General features: G+C 38.8%; 1 protein-coding gene, 1 non-coding gene and 1 pseudogene across 6 annotated transcripts; 1 reads left to right on the top strand and 2 right to left on the bottom strand.

Annotated features, from left to right (window-relative positions):
• Positions 1-1,756: 1,756 nt before the first annotated feature.
• Positions 1,757-1,876, bottom strand: LOC125886652 (5S ribosomal RNA; annotated as a pseudogene).
• A 4,631-nt stretch (positions 1,877-6,507) lies between these two features.
• On the top strand, positions 6,508-6,626 carry LOC125886650 (5S ribosomal RNA). Its single transcript, XR_007449064.1, has one exon. It is a non-coding gene; the product is annotated as a 5S ribosomal RNA (ribosomal RNA).
• A 3,177-nt stretch (positions 6,627-9,803) lies between these two features.
• Positions 9,804-19,757, bottom strand: si:rp71-81e14.2 (uncharacterized protein LOC100002239 homolog). 5 transcript variants are annotated; one of them, XM_049571558.1, is made up of 4 exons: positions 19,626-19,757; positions 13,146-13,487; positions 12,385-12,527; positions 9,804-11,171 (listed from the first exon to the last, which is right to left on the bottom strand). In XM_049571558.1, exons 2-4 carry the CDS (start codon positions 13,393-13,395, stop codon positions 11,028-11,030), a joined length of 537 nt encoding a protein of 178 aa, XP_049427515.1. In that variant the 5' UTR covers positions 13,396-13,487; positions 19,626-19,757; the 3' UTR covers positions 9,804-11,027. The 5 variants fall into 5 exon arrangements, with proteins under 5 accessions (XP_049427515.1, XP_049427517.1, XP_049427514.1 ...); XM_049571560.1 differs by lacking the exon at positions 19,626-19,757 and adding an exon at positions 18,453-18,469; XM_049571557.1 differs by lacking the exon at positions 19,626-19,757 and adding an exon at positions 15,485-16,320.
• Between the last annotated feature and the right edge of the window lie 1,709 nt (positions 19,758-21,466).

Below are 21,466 nucleotides of genomic sequence, written 5' to 3'. Positions count from 1 at the left end.
CAGAAGATTTGTCCTGTTGCTGTGATCTTTTGTCAGGGTGTCTACGGGTCCTTTAAAATGTCTTAGATTAACGAGCAAGTCATAGAGGAATTTATGGTGGAGAAAAGCTTAGTATGTATGAATGATGGGAGTGGTACCAGGTATAATAGTGTGCAAAACACAGAAAGTGCAATTGATTTAACATTTGTATCAGAAGAAGTCGCTGGTGTTACCACATGGAAGGTGTTAAGTAAATCAACAATAGGTAGTGATCATTACCCTGTAATAATTAAGACTGGAGTAGAAGTTCACCAAGATGAGGATCTAAGACTACCAAGATGGAAATTAGATAAAGCAAACTGGGAGGTGTATGAAAAGCTATGTAAGGATAAATGTGAGCTGTTAAACAAAGAAGATTTCTCAGATGGGGATGAATTCAATAACAAGCTGGTAGCAGTCATAGTACAAGCAGCAGAGGAAAGTATACCAAGGGGTGCTGGGAGCAGAGGAAAAAAGACTGTGCCATGGTGGGATGCAAACTGTAGGGAGGCTATTAAAAGAAGAAACATGGCTTTCAGGTAGTTAAAAAAGCATCATTCACTGGAAACTCTAAATAACTATAAAAGGTTACAGGCGGTTGTCCGGAGGACCATAAGAGCAACCAAACGTGAATACTGGAGGCAATATTGTAATAAAATTGGAAGAGAGTTGTCATTATCTGATGTATGGGGGATGCGTAGACAAATGAGCGGAATCAAGAGACATTATACAATTCCAGTATTAAATAGTGACAATAAAACAGCGGTCAGTGGGCCTGTGATATACTGCAGGGCTGATGAGGGAAACAGGTGAGTAGGTGGGAGAGTCAGACGGCATCTGGTAGATGGATGGAGAATAGCAAAGCAGGGGCCTGGGGAAGTGGAGACAAGGGTGGAGGGACAGAATGAGTGAAATTAAAAACAACTGAGACACAAACTGTCTGCCTGGGACTTGCGTGCTTGAGACTTGCGTGTGACTTGCAAAACAGTGACTTGGTCCCACCTCTGTCTGAGCCTCTTTTTAACCACTCAGCTTCCTGAAATGGTCAAGTTAAACATGAAGACATGGGGGGAGCTTTAAAGTTGCCCCCATGGATTATGTTTTATGCTTTGCTCTTGTCCATCCATCCACCAGATGTCCTCTGACTCCCTCACCTGTCCCAGTTAGCTCCCGCTTCCACCTGCTCACCTGTTTCCATTTCCCTCATTAGCAATGCCACATAGATTATTCCAGCTATACATCGACTATTTACAGTCCACATGTATATATAGTTCATCATAATCCTGAATGCTACTGAATATCAAATGTGTCCTCATTTTAAAATAATCCTGGATGTTCTGAAAAAGAAAACATGCAAAGCATCCAAATCTCTGAGGGGCACGTAACTGTAAGTAGGACAATAACACAGTCCTGTGGTTATATTTTCAAATGATATTTTTGTGTTTTTTCTTCACTATGAACACACACTGTAGTTCATTTTGAGTTAATGTGTACTCACTACAGTACCAAATGTGTATCAATCAGCAGCTCTGCACACTGTACAAAGAGATCTCCCATCTGCCTGGTGAACATGATTGCTGAAAATGTCAAAATACAAATCAAGTAAAAGTACAGGTAGGCTATAATACAGAGCATGAAGTCCAGATTATCAAATAAAAATCATGTATATGTTTCCAGTGGTGGTGGTGTTTTTTAAAAAGGAAAGAGCGGCCTCTGGTGGTGAGGGGTGAGAAAGAAAAGCTTACAGCACCAGGTATTCCCAGGCGGTCTCCCATCCAAGTACTGACCCGGCCCGACCCTGCTTAGCTTCCGAGATCGGACGAGATCGGGCGTATTTAGAGTGCAGTGTGCAGAGAGGTGGTAACGTAACTACTTTTATTGGGTAAAAAGTAGTGTAACGCGTTACTACTGAAAATATGGTAACGGAACGTGGTTACTTTGTCAGTTGGGCACAACGTTACTTTTCCCGGGGACAGATTTGACGGTGACACTGCCTGTCTGCCTCAGCTGCGCACTAGGCTGGAACTGTGACAGTTGCCATGTCAACAGTACAGACAAGAGCGCCAAAATCAAGAATCGTATGAGGAATATGGAAGATACACACGCGATGTAATGCAATGTCGGGTCAGTGGGTCACCGACCCAACGAAATGGCCTAAGCTACAGTGGCCGGACATTTTTTTTATATCTTGTGGAGAAACCCAGCGTTTATACGCATGAAAAACTCAAGGCATATAAATCCCTTGATGTGTATAATTTTGTACTTTGCGGTCATGTCCAAGATATTGAATACCGGGATTTATCTGATGGTTTTTGTGCTCTACGGACCGAAGTACTGCCGAGCCAGCGACAAGGACACAAAACAGCAACGTTAACTAATGTACAAGACCTGGGCGATTCTGAACAAGTCGACCAACTATATACTGACAGCGAACTGCACTTGTATGGCTGGGTAAGTGTTGTTTAATGTAACGTTAACCTCGCTAGTCAGACCTCAGACATGGGCAACATACGACCCCGGAACCTCAAAGGAAATCAAAACGACCCCCAAAACATCAATAAAATGCAGCATTGTGTTAACAGAAAACAGAACAATCATAACCTGCCTGCCTTCCTGGCGCTGTGTGAACGGCAGCCTGTTGCAGCAGCTCCTATTTTGTGTATTTTAAATTGCTGCTGTGACGTTGAAATTTCCCCCCGAGGGGTTAATAAAGTACCTACCATACCATACCAGAAGAGAAAATGAATTAATTTATTCGTGCAGGTCTGTAGCTTACTGCAAAGTATGAGTCTGTTACACAGACACAGTCTCACAGTTACACACATAATAACAGAACAGAAAATGATTTATTCATGAATATGACACTATTTGTTCAAAGATAGTGTCTGTGAATATTAATATTTTCCTCATTCAGTGATGCAGCAGGTCTGGCTAATAGGCTATTAGTAGTAGTAATCTGTCATGTAACAAATTCATGTAGCCTAGTTAACACAAATTAACTCTCACTCTTTAATCTTTATTTTATCACCAAAGTGGTAAATACCAGTGGGAAACTCGGATTTTTTCACATTTAGGAAATGAGATGGGGTTCTACCCAAAGTCAAGCACCATAAAAGTAACGTAAAAGTAACGAGTAACGTAAAAAGTTACTTTTCACAGAGGGTAACTAAGTAAGGGATTACTTTTTTTTAAGAAGTAACGAGTAACGAGAAAACACTACTTTTCAAAAGTAACTTCCCCAACACTGTCAGAGTGGTATGGCCGTAAGCGAGTGAACATGTAACACACAAGCTATTTATACTTAATAACACACTGTTAACCGTTCTCAACATGGTTGAATGTGGTTATAGACTTAGAGACTTAGACTTAGACTTGATTTATTGTCATTCAACAAATACACCATCGATGCACATATTAAACGAGATTTCGTTACTTTGGCTCATGAGTAGACGCAAAAATTATGTAACTTACAATAAAATAAAATATAAAACACTGGTATGACTTAAAAAAAGTTAAAATTTAAAATAGTTAAAATTAAAATTACAGTGCATCACAGTACAATGTGAGAATAAAGTGACCTAGTCATATAGTCAATCTGGATGTCCTGCTACGGATGCTGCAGAACCTCCTGCCAGAGGTCAGCATGGAGAACAGTCCATGGTGGGGGTGGGTGGGGTCAAAGGAGATGCGTTGGGCTCTGGTCAGGTAGCGCTTATGCCCAATGTCCCGGATAGAGGGGAGCGGGGACCCGATGATTTTCTCCGCTGTCCTCACCACTCTCTGCAGAGACTTCCAGTCAGAGGCCTTACAAGCCCCAAACCAGACAGAGATGCAGCTGGTCAGGAGACTCTCGATGGTGCCTCTGTAGAATGTAGTCAGGATGGGCGGGGGGAGGGAGGCTCTCCTCATCCGTCGTAGGAAGTGCAAGCGCTGCTGTGCCTTTTTCTCCAGGGAGGTGGTGTTGAGGGACCAGGTTAGTGTGTTGGTGATTTGCACTCCCAGGAACTTTGTGCTACTGACGACCTCCACCGCAGTGTCGTTGATGAGGAGTGGTGTATGACTGGGCCGAGATTTCCTAAAGTCAACAATGATCCTCCTTTGTCTTGTCAACACTGAGGATCAGGTTGGTGACTTTACACCAGTTCACCAGATGTTTCATCTCGTCCCTGTAGGCCAGTTCGTTGTCACCCTGGATGAGGCCCACAACAGTTGTGTCGTCTGCAAACTTCAGGAAGTGGTTGGTACTGAATCTGGGACAACAGTCGTGTGTCATCAGGGTGAACAGCAAGGGGCTGAGAACACAGCCCTGGGGGGAACCGGTGCTCAGGGAGATGACGCTGGAGATGTTATTGTTAACACGTACAGACTGGGTTCTGCTGGTGAGGAAGTCCAGTAGCCAGTTGCATAGGGGGGTGCCAAGGCCCAAGTGACCCAGTTTGCACACCAGGTGCTGAGGGATGATTGTATTGAACACTGAGCTGAAATCCAGAAACAGCATCCGCACATGGGTGTTTTTATCCTCCAGGTGTTCCAGGCTCAGATGGAAGGCAGAGGAGATGGCATCCTCTGTGGAACAGTTCGGCTGGTATGCAAACTGGAATGGGTCAAGTGATGGTGGGAGTTTGGAGATGATGTGGTCCTTCACCACCCTCTCGAAGTACTTCATAATGATGGGGTCAGTGCTACAGGGCAGAGGTCGTTCAGGTTGGTGATGTTGGATTTCTTAGGCACTGGAATGATGGTGGCAGCCTTGAAACATGACGGTACAACAGCCTGCATCAACGAGGTGTTAAAGATATCGGTGAGGCCACAGGCCAGCTGGTCGGCACATTATCTGACAACCCGTCCTGGAATGTTATCGGGGCCTGCTGCCTTCAGTGTGTCGACTTTTCTCAGGGTCCTCCGCACATCCACTGTCTCAAGTCTGAGTGTCTGCTCGTCGGGGTGAGGGACAGCTTTCCTTGCGGGGGTGGTATTTAATTTCTCAAACCGTCCGAAGAACTGATTCAGTTCATTGAGGAAGCTGATTTTGTCCTGACAGGCGGAGGGGGTGGCCTTGTAACCTGTGATGGACTGGATGCCCTGCCACAGATGTCTGGTGTTACCTGAGTCCTGGACAAAACCATGGATCTGCTGGCCTTGGGTGCGCTTTGCTGCCTTGATGGAGTGGTTCAGGTTGGCTCTTGTTTCACTGAGAGCCCCCGCGTCGCCAGATATAAAGGCGACATCTCGCTCCTTCAGCGCTGCTCTTACCTCCTTGGTCATCCATGGTTTGTCCTCTTACCTCCTTGGTCATCCATGGTTTGTCATTGGCTCTGGTTATGACAGTCTTGGTGACAGCGACATCTTCTGCGCACTTCAGGATGTACGCACACACAGTTGACGCGTACTCCTCCACGTCTATATGATCACTGTCAGCTGCAGCCTCTTTGAACATGTCCCAGTCAGTACTCTCAAAGCAGTACTGAAGCGCCGACATAGCTCCTTCAGGCCATACTTTCACTTGCTTGTTGGCCTGATTAAAGTCTCCTGCCACAATGAACAATGCTTTTTCTGTCCTGCTCTAAAAACACATCTATAAAATAAAATCTCAACATTTGAATCTTTACAGGATCTGCCCATAACACTGACACACACCCATACAAGAAACATTCACATGTCATTATTGTGTATTACTGTCAACATAGTTGTTGTACATTTGTACAACAACTATGTTTACACATAGACACTGTGTAGGATTATCAATAGTAGGCTACCTAAATACAATATTTTTCATTTAGCTTTACATGTAAGCAGCATCTTCATGTATCTGACCCCAGAGGTGTGGACTTGAGTCAGACTCCAATCACAAATGTATAACTTTAGACTCTACTTGACAAAATCAAAAAAGAATTGCAACTCAACATAGACTTTAACATTAATGACTTGTGACTTCAGTTGGACTTGAGCCTTTTGACTTAAAAATACTTGAAATCTCCCCCAAGCCCAAAGATGAAAAAGTAGGCTATGTTATTTAAAAAGTGTGCCACAAATCAAATAATTTCCCTTCCCTTCACCCAGGATTATTTTAGAATGAGGACACATCTGATATGAATAGTAGCATCAAGATTTATGATGAATGGTGATTTACATTAATTATTTTATTGATGGGTTTTTTTTAGAACAGGACAGAAAAGATTGTGAAGATTAAAGAACATATGAAATGTGAGAGATTAGCAGTAAATTCAGTGGAGCAGGCAATTATTAATAATTTTGGTTAACAAATGGAGGTAGACTATAGCTTATGGCACAGAGGACACAGAGCTTTTATCAAAGTGTGGATACACAGAAAACATGTGTTCGAGACTTGACTTCATTAGTTTTGGTGTTTTCATGGGATTTGTTGCCTAAATGAAAATCATAGATTATCAATAACCATGTTCAACCATGTTGAGAACAGTTAACAGTGTGTAATTAAGTATAAATAGCTTGTGTGTTACATGTTTACTTGCTTACGGCCATACCACCCTGAATACGCCCGATCTCGTCCGATCTCGGAAGCTAAGCAGGGTCGGGCCGGGTCAGTACTTGGATGGGAGACCGCCTGGGAATACCCGGTGCTGTAAGCTTTTCTTTCTCACCCCTCACCACCAGAGGCCCTTTCCTTTTTAAAAAAACACCACCAGCAGAAACATTTACATGTTTTTATTTGCTAATCTGGACTTCATGCTCTGTATTATAGCCTACCTGTACTTTTACTTGATTTGTATTTTGACATTTTCAGCAATCATGTTCACCAGGCAGATGGAAGATCTCTTTGTACAGTGTGCAGAGCTGCTGATTGATACACATTTGGTACTGTAGTGAGTACACATTACCTCAAAATGAACTACAGTGTGTGTTCATAGTGAAGAAAAACACAAAAATATCATTTGAAAATATAACCACAGGACTGTGTTATTGTCCTACTTACAGTTACGTGCCTCTCAGAGATTTGACAAATAGGCTATGGATGCTTTGCACATTTTCTTTTCAGAACATCCAGGATTATTTTAAAATGAGGACACATTTGATATTCAGTAGCATTCAGGATTATGATGAACTATATATACATGTGGACTGTAAATAGTCGATGTATAGCTGGAATAATCTATATGGCATTGCTAATGAGGGAAATGGAAACAGGTGAGCAGGTGGAAGCGGGAGCTAACTGGGACAGGTGAGGGAGTCTGAGGACATCTGGTGGATGGATGGACAAGAGCAAAGCAGGGGCCTGGGGAAATGGAGACAATGGTGGAGGGACAGACTGAGAGAAATAAAAACAACTGAGACAGACACTGTGACAGTGGGCAACACAAAATGTACCAGCCTGCATGTTGGAGGTGAAACGGATCAAAAACAGACTCAATAAAGGATGAAAATGAGGTTAAAACAATCTTTACCTGGCCAAATAATACAGTGGGCTCAGGGTCTGTAAGACAAGAGCAGTCACATGGAGCACACAGCATCATTCTTACAGAAGCTGTGGTTCAGAGTCAGTTTGACTTTTGCTGCCACCTCCTGGTGTGAAGGACCATCTGTCGGCTCTTCAAAATAAATGACAAAAGGCAGAAACATAATCCATGGGGACAATTTTAAAGCACCGCCCATGTCTTTAACTTGACCATTTCAGGAAGCTGAGTGGTTAAAAAGAGGCTCAGACAGAGGTGGAACCAAGTCACTGTTTTGCAAGTCACATGCAAGTCTCAAGCACTCAAGTCCCATACTAAACTTTGATTTTCGAGTCCTAAACAAGTCTTACTGTGCTCTTTCCCAAAGTAATGCCATTTTAACAACAGAGTAATGATATATTACATTTTCAGAAATCGTAAATACTTTTTAAAATTTGTTAAATCAAGTTTGTTGGAAGTTGTTGCATCTCTGTCTGTAATTTTGGAACTGCATGTTTTGCATACTGCAATTCCTTTTTGTTGATGAGCCATAGCTTCTGTATGCAAACAAAATACTAAGTGTTGACCTGCCTGGAATGAATAGTGTTCATTATGGCTGCATCAGGAAATGGAGGGAAATTATTTGATTTGTGGCACACTTATTAAATAACATACTTTTTCATCTTTGGGCTTGGGGGGAGATTTCAAGTATTTTTAAGTCAAAAGGCTCAAGTCCAATTGAAGTCACGAGTCATTGGTGTTGAAGTACAAGCTGAGTTGCAATTTTTTTTTAAATTTTGTCAAGTCTAAAGTTATCAATTTGTGGTTTGAGTCTGACTCAAGTCCACACCTCTGGGGTCAGATATATGAAGATGCTGCTTACATGTAAAGCTAAATGAAAAATATTGTATTCAAGTACATTTGACTCATTGAAGACACTCATACACTCTTGAAAAGAGATAAAGAGAGACAGGAGAGACTAGCACAAGGCTATTAGTTAGGTCAAAATAGACCTCATGACATAAAGCCGGTGGAGAAGATACACAGACCAAATAAGGAGACGTTTTATGAACCTTGTGGTTTTGAACTGGGCTAAAAAATGGTTAGGAAGTGAGCTCACGTGAGCTGTGACCATTTCACAGTATTATATGTATTCCTCTAACAGTACATACACGCACAGTCACACCAAATCCCACTGTGTTATTTGGGTCAGTGTGTGCATGTGTTAATACACCACAATAGGTTCCATTAAATGATTCAAGGGTAAACACACTGCAGTTCAACTCTAAGCAACCGAACTGTATTGTTATTATTACCACTGTGGTTGGTGTCTGTCAGGCCTTGTTTCTGTAATGCCTGTGGTTTAGTTTGAATGCGCTTCCTGCTCTCAACTGACAGCCACCTGTGTCTCACTGAGCCATGAATAAATAAATAAATAAATAAATAAATAAAAACACTGACAGAAACACAAGTTTGGTGTTGACATGGCATTAATGTGAGATCATCAAAATTTAGTTTATCTGAGTTGCTTTTATTGAATATTCAACATTTGTTTGTAAATCTATAAACACGCTCAAATACCACAGATGCAGATAATACTTTCATTGCTGTCAAAGTAAAACATCTGACATCATTTCGAAACCAGTATGAAGTTTGATGTTACAGCACAAATGTATGTACGTATATGCATCACATACAGTAAATACTGTATAAATGCATCATATATACAAGAAAAGGAAAAAAAACAGAACCACAATCAAGAATTATCAGAACATACAAAAAACATGTTATTTATTATCCTTCTATAAGTGATACAGTTACAGTTCATACTCAAATTGATTTACATTAACCATTATCATCACCATCAGCACCTTTACTATCAACATTATTATATCTAAGTTAGCCATTTGTCATATCATGCCCATTATGAATCTATGGATGAAAGAATTTAGAACTATACGTGAGAACTCTACACATACTGTAGACACGCAAACCACCCACAGATTTACCACCAGCCCCGCCTGTTAAGTTTGTGGTTTTTGCCCACACGCAACCTCTCGAAACAGTCTCACACAGCCTTCAATAATATCTGCCCCAGATTCTCATTGTTTTCAAAAGCTACATTCGCTGGATTGCTACAAAAGCAAAAAACATACGAATTGTGCTTCATGGCAAATTCAGAAAAAAACAACAATCTGACTGCTTAAAGCTGTTTCAGCCTCCTGCACCTCTGAATTAATCATACTTCTTTTTGTATCTCTTTCATGCTATAGTTTTAGCATTTTATTTTGTTTGTTTCCTACATTTTATTTGTAGGTAATACAGAATATAAACCCCAACAAGCCCAGGCAAATACAAAAATTTCGAGCAATGCAATTATCAAACATTATTAAAGCATTCATTTTATTAACATGTGATGAAGCAGTCAAATACAACCAAAAAAGCACACAAATATTAAAGTTCAAGTACTGACAATCAATACTAATAATATGAAGAACAATTTGAGTTTGGTGACACTTTCACAACAATGAAATGCTTTAAAGAGATTTAATAATCCATGTTTAGCTGTTAAACATGTCTTTTACATTTTGTCTCATGGGTGATTGAAATCATAAGTAAAGTAAACCAAGCCTGACGCCCTGTGTCTTTTCCTAAACACTGTTCTTTATGTTAAATGGAAAACATCATGACATCAAGGAAAGATGTGAAGGAGAATTTAAAAGGGCTTAGGAAAAGACAGCTGCGATGCTCAGAGAATCCGACTGTACACTAGGCAGATGTTACTGATGTAGGTCCGCTGTTGTGAAACTACAGTGTTCCGCAGATAGGCTACTGAAAGTACATATTAGATATTTCCAGCTGTTACCTTGTTTCACACAGGCTATGTGAATGTGGTAAACCCAGTGAAAAATATGACTTCATTACCGATGCTGGAATTGAAATAAAAAAGAAATAAGTCACAAAAATGAAATGAAACAATTGTCACACTGAGAATGGTTACTCACACTCACCCTCACATCAACTCCCCTATTATGTTCGGGTCAGATTAAACCAAGATATAATATTTCATAAATAAACTAACCTCACCCTAAACTGTTTTCCTAATCTTCACCTGTTTGGAAATTGCAATACTGAACTACCATTGAAAAACATATAATAAATGTTTTTCTCCTTTTTTATCCTCTTTTTTATTCCTCTTTTAATTGATTAATTAATCAGTTGACATATTCTTATTATCTAAAATTAAAGGCTGAAATATGTGTGGGAGTTGTTCTCCATACAAAATAAAGAGCTCCGGTAGCTCACCGGATAGAGCTCTTAGAGTCATGATGATTATCCTCTAACCTAACACAAAAGCTCATGTTATAGGCTTATACAGTGCTGGGGAACTTTTTTTTTTTAGCTTACATTATGTGCTATACAGAGCTGGGGAACATAAGACCCTAGGAGGATAGGAATGACCCTGTTCAGGGAACTCTAAGCTAAAGGAGATAAAGGAATCATTAAAGCATCTTTCCTTTGCATGTAGAGAATTCAGCAAGCTCTTATCACGGCTGCCACTTAGATACCCAAGCCAATAATATTTGATGTTAAGTAATACTAAGCAAACTGACTCAGGTCTGGCGATGACTCCTCCAGAGCAGTGCGGAGGCCAGTCTTGTTCATGATTTCATACACATTATCATTGGAGACCTGCCGGACTCTTGCTGCTGTTGTTCTTTTGCTGCACTTCCATCGTCTCACCTGTTAGTGGTTAAATATCACTGTGTGAAAGCATGAAGGTGTGTACAGGTAGCAGAAAATTACAGTTATTATGTTTAAGGGGTAGTTTGTTTATTCAAGACCAAAATTGGAGATAAATATAACGGAAAATATAACGTCAATGTAAACAAAACTTCTTCACAAGTGCTTGTGATGATTTTTCCATTGAGGTTAGGGCTGGCATGATATCAGATTTTTACTATGCAATTATCATGTCTAAACGAGTATGTGATAATGATACTACTGTAAATACAAAAAGGGGGGGGGGGGGGGGATAACAATAACAATAATGCTATCAATCAAATTAATCTTTATCTTTGTTCACTGTGCATTTTGTCTTTTTTTTTGCAAATGAATTACACTCAAAATACGAGTGTAAGGAGGTGAAGAGAGAGTCTGTAACTATAGAAACATCTTTCAAACAGAGTAATTACACCAAATGTAATGTCAAAAGGCGACCAGATAGTGTTAAGGGCGGCAGACAAAGGGAGAACAGGAAAAAAAAACTATTTAAGTGGTGCTGAATTATTTACAAGATATTATCATATGTGTATTATTAACATGATATCAATATTATCATTTTTAAATATCATCAGCCAGTATATGGCCATACCCCTATTTAGTTAGTACAAGGACTGGATGTCTTTCTGCAGGTAAGTAAAAACTTGTAACGGTAAGAGGAAATGTGTGTGTCGTCAGTATAAAGGTTATTATACTCAGGGCAGCAGATGGGAATAAAAATGTTTGATTTTTAAGATATGACATTTGTATTAGAATATTTTTTTGTGTAAGGATCTGCAGAGTATGCTCTGACACTGACATGTCCTTAATGGTTCAGCGTGTCGAGCACAACCGAGTAAAAAGGTGTTTCTATTCGAGGAAACCTCTCTTAACAAGAGACATGATATATATCTTGAGACAGCACTGGAAGAAATGGGAACAGAAGTGCAGTAAGTTTAAAGACACTGCACCCACATCCTGCAGACAGAGCGTTCAGTGGTTTTCTATGCAATTAGCACGCAAACTTAAGATCTCAAGGGGGTAAACCTTGGGTTTACAACCGTTTGGTAGTTTCAGAAGAATGCAGTGTTATAAACTGATGAATGTGTGCATGTAGAGTGAATAATATCTGGAGACACTCAACCACAACCGAAGCTAGCAGGCCGCAGTGATGAGTCGACAGATCTGAACTCACCCTTGGGATGATTAGTATGATGTTGATCACGATAACCAGCATGCTGATGGTGCAGGCGCCGATGATGATTAACACCAGAGGTGGACTTTTCTCACTAGTGTGGGCACAAGGCACTTCCACAGATCTGGAACACTGTGCCACTCCTGTGTGAAATGAAGGCAAACATGGGTTATACCAAATAAAATGTCTTCACGCAAATGTTCCTGCAGCGTTTCATCTACTGATAACATTACTTTTAAATTCTCAAAATGACAGTGAATTAACCATGGACCTGAAGGAGGGGTCCTCTAAAACTAAAGCAAGGTAGATATTCTATTTGTATGTAGATAGACAGGCACATTCTGTAGTTAAGGATCATAATAAGTAACAAACATGGTCCAGTAGTCGTGGAGTATTCGAAAGTATTCAGTATTCAAATCCTTTGGTGGATGACTGCAGCAAATATGTAAGCTCCACTTTAATACTTTTCTAACTACTGGTGTTTTATAAGTTCAGAAGGGAGATAAAACATTTGATGAAAATCAGATTATATTACTTTTACACATAAACATTTACCCATTTTATATTCTGTTAAGTATCTTTACAAATGTATCATATTTAATAAACACATCTTATGTGTTGTATGTCAAATCATTGTCATAAGTAACTGAGGACTATAGCTATAAAACTTGTAGTGTGGTAAAAAGTACCTTTCCCAACATTTTTTAGAATACATTGTATGTGTGCACCGTAGGTTTTGAGATGAAAAAGGAAAAACGCACCTCTCACAAAAAGTGTGTAGGCGTTGCATTCCACTTCACTTGGAATTTTTGTGTAGACACATTTGTAGACACCAGAGTCATCCACGGTCAGTCTGCTGATGGTGATGGTGTGGCTCTGCAGTGATCCTTCTGTCTGAATCCTGCCAGTGTACCTCCGTCCTGGGGTTTTTCTGTCATTTAATTCTGTATTGGAGAAATAGTAAAGCACCTGTTGTGGCTCCTTCAGATCTTGATATTGATAAAGATACATCGCATCATATCCTCTGATGCTTTTGGGACATCCTGCGGAGGAACATTCCAAGGTGACATTGTTGCCGGACTCTCGCCAAACTGCATTGTTCTCTGTCATAAACAAGACAAGCCATCTGATTAGAGGGTTTAAAATTACCTCAAGCCATCTACGCAGTATATCAGGAAGCAGCAACTGAAACTTTTTTTGCACAGTTTAAAAATAATCCTCTCAACTGGTCTAGTGAAAATTGTTGCAATCAGACTTGAACTATGGCAAAATGTTCTTAAAATGTTTAAAGAAAGGTAAATGGTCATACCAGCATTGGCAGAAAGACAGAGAAACAGTGTGAACCAACAGAGGTGCATCATCTCGCAACACTGACTGCGTACTGTCTGTGTCTTTTACATACACACACACACACACACACACACACACACACACACACACACACAGATACATAGCATGGTAAACATTGCTTCCTTACTGTTTGATGTGGGGTGATGATGTGCAACCTGTGAGAGAAAATCTTTTGATTTCAGTCATTTCCTTATGGGCCTTCGATAGTGATGTGACCTTTAGCGTGCATATAGTGCTAAGACGTTGAAAACTACTATGAAAATGTGTAGATGGAAGAAAAGGGAAAGCTAGACTACACCCACACCATGGCTATTTATAAATCGATTAGTCATACCGTGTTACCTAATGAAGGAACTTTGTTTTTCTTGTATGCCTCCACTGAAAACAGCAATGTATTGATTTGCTGATTGCGGACCACATTTAACAACAGTTTACAAACTCTAACACAACTCATACAATATAATCCAAGTCTCATTTATCCAGTCGTATGCTCAGTACTGCTGCTGAGTGCATACGACTGGATATATAAGACGTGGATTATATCAGAGGTGTGGACTCGAGTCACATAACTCAGACTTGAGTCACCAATTTGATGACTTTAGACTCAACTTTTCAAAATGATAATAAAAAAAACTTGCAAATCGACTTGGACTTTAACACCAATGACTCGTTCTCACTCAGAGTTGAGCCTTCTGACTTGAAAAAAATTACAAATTATGTAATTAAAAAAAAATCTTTCACTAATCAATTCATTTTCTTCAGTCCTAAATCAAACATTTATTTATTCCGAGCAAGTCAACACTTAATTCTTCAGATCCACTTTGTTTGAATCAATTTGGCAACATTCAGTCAAGTTGCAGGAGAGAACCATGGAGAACTAATATATAATCATTTTGTAAATTTTGATATTTTTACTCTGTTGTTAAAATAATATTACTTTTGCTTACATTATGACTTGTTCAGGACCCAAACCTCAAAGTTTAGGACCTGGCACTTGACTAGGGGACTTGCCTGTTGTGACTTGAGTCTTGAGTGTTAAGACTTGAAATTTGCTTGTAAGCTGCAAAATAATGACTTGGTCCCACCTCTGGATTATACTGCATGAGTTGTGTGAGAGTTTGTGAATGGATGTTTTGATATTGTTTAGCTGTTGTCTAAGTTTTCTTCACAAATTTAGGGTAATACAGCCTGACTAATTCATATACAAATGGTCATTTTGTGGGTGAAGTATTCTATTAGGTTGAAAAATGTGTCAAAGGTTAAAAAAAAATGAATGCACCATAAATAATGAATGCTAATGGAAGTTATATAGAACAACAATACACTTACCAATTTGAATTAAATATGCAGGTTCTATGTGTGCCTATATATAAACAGTATATACTGTATTTATATAATGTAAATAAATATATTAAGAGTTCTAAAAAAAATGCATTCTGTTAAATGTCAACTTTTTGAAATGTCACAGTCGTGAAATTATTTATGACTGCTTTAAAGCTGCTTTAGTCTAAGGTCACTGTATTGCACATTCTGACTCATTATCACACTGTCATGGTTTACGGGGACACTTGACCATAGCCATAATTAATGTTATTAGTGACACCTGAACTTTTGCTACCATGACAAGTAAAAATGTCTGCTGTGAAAAACACTCATTATTCTTTATAAGCTATTACATTAAATTGGGTATATTTTGATTGTAATAAACGTAATCTGCATCTGATGAATTGTCTTTTATCAATGCTCTTACTTAGCTGACATTTCAGATCCATTCCTCCCCACTAGTGTTCCTCACAGTGATTCAGTGATTCTCCCACTGTCGACACACCTACTCATCATAGACTTTTCACACAGGTCTGTCATACTGTAGCAAGAAAAGCAAAGGTGTTATTGATGACATTAAGTTGAGTGCCTTCAGTTTGCATGAGCTGTAATACCCGTGTCCTTGTATTGTTACTGCTGGCTCACTGGCATGGCTTACCAGGACACTTTGATATTACTAAGACAGGAGTCAACAACCTTTACTATGGAAAGAGACACTGGCCAAAAAAGCTCTAAAATAATCTGCCTGGAACCACAAGTTATATTTGAGCGTTATAGTGTGGGGGACAGTAAGTCTAAATACACTCATTAGCATTACTAATGGGTCTAAATAAGCCTTTATTAATATGTGTTACCACAAGGTGGCTGCTCCACAATGGGCTTTTTATGATTGCTTGGTACTTAAACTTTGAATGAATGTGTCAGCACACTGTTAAATCCTCTATTGTCCTCCAAGACTGTTTTTTTTTTTTTTGTTTATTTTTTTTTATGCGGAATCCATAGCTAGCTTAGCTATGACAAGCCATTGGTCTTGAGGTTTGGCAAAATTAAAGGGGGAAAAAAAAAAAAGCTATAGGCCGCATGATGCATATTTTGTTGATGAAATGTACATGTATATATATATTTTTTTTATTCTGTGAATAGGCTACACATTTTTATAATGGACGATGTAACAATCACTCAAGGTCTTTGACAGTGAAAAATGAAAATTACAATGTTAAATTTTTTTTATTTTTTTTTTAAATAGCAGTTATTAATTTCTACATAACTTTTTTGTCAAAGCCACAGAGAGACACTGGAGAGGGCCACAGGTTGCCTTCCTCTGTACTAAGACATCCTCAATGAAATTTGTTTCACCTGTGCTTTTCCTGCTATGACCAGTCAAGATGTGTGCTGTGAAAAAGGTCTATGGCCTCATTAACCCAACAGTGTATCTACCAATAACTCTAGCTTGTTTCATAATAAGAGGTGAGATCACCCCCTGGTGGAGAGTTTTGGGCAGTCACTCCGCTTCTGCCTACCACACTGCAGTTCGACTGATAATGAGGAACAAGAGTGCACCCCTGCTCTCTACACAAAGTGCATTCCTCTCAGGGTTCAGCTCTTGTTTATATATTATATAAATGCAGCCTTAACAGACTTCCTTTTCATCTAACCACACAGATGCGGGGCTTATCAAACTCATTCCGCAGTCTGGCTCTAGATGCAGGCCCCAACAATGAAAATGGATCTTAGAAAATATCTTCCTTCAAAAACATTACTCCTGCCCCTAGGAATTATTCACAGATGACACTGAAACTTGATTCTCAGTAGTTTCATTAAAATCTTGACCTATCACTATAACATAATACAGTTCAACGGCACCAAAAAATCCCCACTTCCTCACCTTGCTTGGACCACACCCATCTTCGAAACAATCCTTCATTGTTACCTACACTGTATACCTGTAACGTTTTGTGACTTCATCTTGCGCAGTTGTGACAGTGAAGAAATGCACTTGGCAGAGTACTCAAAATGGCGTCTGTGGTAGTTTCCACCATAATCACCAGGATCAGATTTTACCATGATAACACACACACACACACACACACACCAAACAAGGAGACTCACAAGGTAAAAACAAAACTAGCCATTGCAACATTGTTGGGACTGGTACAAAAATGTTATCTGCCCTTACCACCATGTTAGCAGTTTTTTCTGAGTGCTTACACACTAACATGGATTCTTAAAACACTGCCTTCCAATGCATTTACCAAGTGTGCCACACTGAGTGCACGTTATCTGCTTTAAACTCAGTTTGCAGTTTAATAACACACTTGTAGCAAAACTGTGAACATTAGTCTCTACATGATTTTATTATTTCATCTAAATTAGGGCTTGTTAAACTATGAGAAAAATATATTGGTCCAGCTCAGGATATTATGATTTAATAATTTGTAACAAATTCTTTGCATGTGACAGCGACCAAATGTCCACCCTGTTACAGGACATTCTCATTTCAATATGTGTTTTGAATGCACAGTTATTATAATATTTTAATATATAATATAATGTTTATTTTAACAAGTATTCACAAACAACTATTGTTTTGAAAAATTCTTATTTTATTTTAAGGCAACATCCAATTTTAACACACTTCTTTTCAGATTAAAGGTCGTTTAAATGGACTTTGGCCCCATTTTAAAGTGATTTCATTTTGCCAATTCACAGCATGTAAGTAACCACTAAGTCATGAGTAATAGTTGTTGAATTTATTTAATTATCATCAAAAAAACACACAGGTAACAGGGTGGACAGAGGAGTGACAGAGTGGAACTTGCATCAGTGAACACCAACAAATTTCATTAAAGAAAATAGGAAAATAAATTTAAGACTCACATGATCATTTGACAATGTATGTGAACAATTTTAAATATTACTTAACAACATTAGTTGGCTTCTCATATGTTGAAAAACAAGTTAGCACTTGGTGACAACTTAGGAAGATTTTTAACATATGTATCAACCATATTGTAAAAATTACTCAAAGGTATCGATTTCCACTATGAATAAATGTAACAGGATGGACACGATATGCTTTAGCACATCAGACAAGCATTCTAAAATGTTAGAAAAAAGGTTGATTTAAGAGAGATACTTTCCTTCTTGCAGAAGTTTTCCCCTCAAAAAATGTCTGCTACTCCCTGAGTCATGTGACAGTAGAAGAATAGTCAGGGGGCGTGTCCAGGGGGACTTGCATCAGTAACGGGGGACAGTCAACTCAGGGACACATTTTAGAAACTTTAAGAATTAAAAATGTATTAATAATGAAAACTAAAATGTGGTGAGACATCTTATAAAGAGGGCTATACAACAATAATGAAAAATGTTTAATATGTTTGATTTCTATTACTTACATTTGTAATAGGAGCTGCACGACCTTGATTGGGGACATGGCATTTTCACCTGCTTGCGCTAAATTAGAGTATTTATTTCAAATTTAAATAATTCTGCATACATATCATTCTGTTCTATGGTAGAAATGGGTTAACCATGTAAGACAAACTTTTAGGAACAAGTATAAGCTCATTATTACACAAAATATACCATAGACATATATACATAGACGCTGCATTGACTGCCCAGCCGGCCGCCATCTTGGATGGGTCTCGCTTCGCCTCCACAGTGCATTCACTTCTATTGAGGGAGGAGCTGTATGCACAAGTAAAATAGAATAACTCACTGAATTTTCAACTGATTTTCACGCGGTTTGGTTTGTTACAAACGGCACACATGTAGTTATGATACAGGATGCTTTTGTACATTGTATATATATATATATATATATATATATATATATATATATATATATATATATATATATATATCCCACTCTGGGGTTGAGGTGAATAAAAGAACTGTGTTGTGACCTAAATAACATGCTGTTGCTATCTGCAGAAAGTATTAAAGCATGAAATCCCGCATTTTTAATGTACGAAAGCATCCTGTATCATAACTACGTGTGTGCCGAAACCAAACCGCGTGAAAATCAGTTGAAAATTCAGTGAGTTATTCTATTTTACTTGTGCATACAGCTCCTTCCTCAATAGAAGTGAATGCACTGTGGAGGCGAAGCGAGACCATAGACTGAGACCCATCCAAGATGGCGGCCATCCATGTCCATAGACATATATACGTAGACGCCATAGACATATATACGTAGACGCCGCATCGAGTGGGTTTGCCCGCTGCTGCGATACGTCAACGTCGCCGCCATATTGGATGTGGCAAGGCTGTGCTGTAAACTAATAGAAGTGAATGGACTTAACTTCATAAAGCGCCTTTCTACAAAGAAATTTACGTTAATGCCTCTCGTTTATTCATTCACACACACACTAATATACTTGGGAAATAGGCACCGAAAACAATGTATTTGATCTTCTCAGATGGCTAAGATAAGAACTTTAGTGATCCCACACATGGAGTAATTCACGTTACATCAGCTATAGAAAACAAGGTAGTGCCGAAAAAAATACACAGTATATATATATATATATATATATATATATATATATACACACACACACTACCTACTGTAGCGTCCGCCAGGACTTGTGGAAAGGATGACGCAGTTATTCGGCAAACCACCGTTTATTACTGAACAGTACAGGTTACTGTTGGCCGTAACCACGCCAAAACAACCAACAAACAAGAACTTAGTTGTAACTCCAACTGTGCACTCCTGCTCTCTCCTCCAGCTCGCTCCTACACACACCGGCACCCTCACACATTGACCTCATTCCCGTCACACTCGCACCACGCCCCCCTACCTGTACTCATTCAATCCCAAACATGCCATTAACTCACAGAACACTGACATTATAACAGAACATTTACTGCAGGGTCGCTACAATATATATATATATGTGTATGTATATATATATATATATATATATATATGTGTGTGTGTGTGTGTGTGTGTGTGTGTGTATTGTAGCGACAATATATATAACAATATATATATATATATTGTAGCGACTGGGGCTGTGACTGTGATAAATGAACTGTAAAATGATGAATGGTCCCATTAAGGGCACTACCCAGAATGCACTGTGTTCAGGAGAAGTGTGTGTTGTTGTTGTTTCGTGCGCTCAGAGTGCATGTTTTTTTAGTGTTCGATCTGCCTGTGTGTGAGTCTCATGCAGAAGAGTTTTGTTCCCTCGAGTCTCGGGGTATGTGTTAAGACGGCTTGACGTCAGTTGCAGGATGCCATGCTCTGTTGATGTTCAGGAACGACCAATAAAAAGGAGCTGTGAGTTATAAGAAATCCGGTGTTGATGAACTTTAACCTGCCGCTCGTCACAATATATATACATATAAACATATATATATATATATACATATATATATATATATATATATATATATAATGTATATATAATATATAATGTATATAGATATACCTATACATATTATGTATATATACTGTGTATTGTTTTTCGGCACTGCCTTGTTCTCTATAGCTGATGTAACGTGAATTACTCCTGTGTGGGATCACTAAAGTTCTTATCTTAGCCATCTGAGAAGATCAAATACATTTTTTTTTGGTGCCTGACTTTTTCCCAAGTATATTAGTGTGTGTGTGAATGAATAAACGAGAGGCATTAACGTAAATTTCTTTGTAGAGAGGCGCTTTATGAAATTAAGTCCATTCACTTCTATTAGTTTACAGCACAGCCTTGCCACATCCAATATGGCGGCGACGTTGACGTACGGCTCAGCGCTCGATGCGGCGTCTACGTATATATGTCTATGGATATGTCTATGAAATATACCACATTATATCATGAGGACTCAAATGGCACTGAATGCTAGAAATGACCATAAAGAGTTTTTATCTACTGTTAGTGTGTAGTTGCTGTTTTGTGTGCTTGTTCAAATGATGGTTTGCGTGTACTGTATTTACATAGAAACACTGTTTTGCATGAGAGTCTGAAAGGGTTTGTTTGCCTTTGCAGGAGATGTATAATGTTTTGCTGGTTTGGTGTAAGGTTTGTAGTTAGTGTGTAAAATTTTGCAAAAATTGTCTATTATTTCAAAGATAGTGCCTCAGCAAAAAACTGTGATATATACATATATAATATACTGCATATGTACATGCATATGGGATATTAATGATCTTAAAGGAATCATTCAAAATATTATTCTTATAGACATTAATTAAATGCCACTTCTAATATATTTACATATTTATTTTAATTTGGTCAAACAATCTCAACTAAAGGTCCACTTACTTGTTACTGTTGGAGCTTTCAACCACACTGCAAGGTCTTGATCAAAAGTTAAAGGTGATTCAGTGCCACAAATCAGTTTTTAATGTACGTAGTTTGCCTGCACTGTTATGGCCTAGCAACATGTTGTTATGTTATGC

This window comes from Epinephelus fuscoguttatus, linkage group LG3 (genome assembly GCF_011397635.1).
Source record: "Epinephelus fuscoguttatus linkage group LG3, E.fuscoguttatus.final_Chr_v1".
Lineage (NCBI taxonomy): Eukaryota > Metazoa > Chordata > Actinopteri > Perciformes > Serranidae > Epinephelus > Epinephelus fuscoguttatus.
This window is presented reverse-complemented; position numbering and strand designations above follow the sequence as displayed.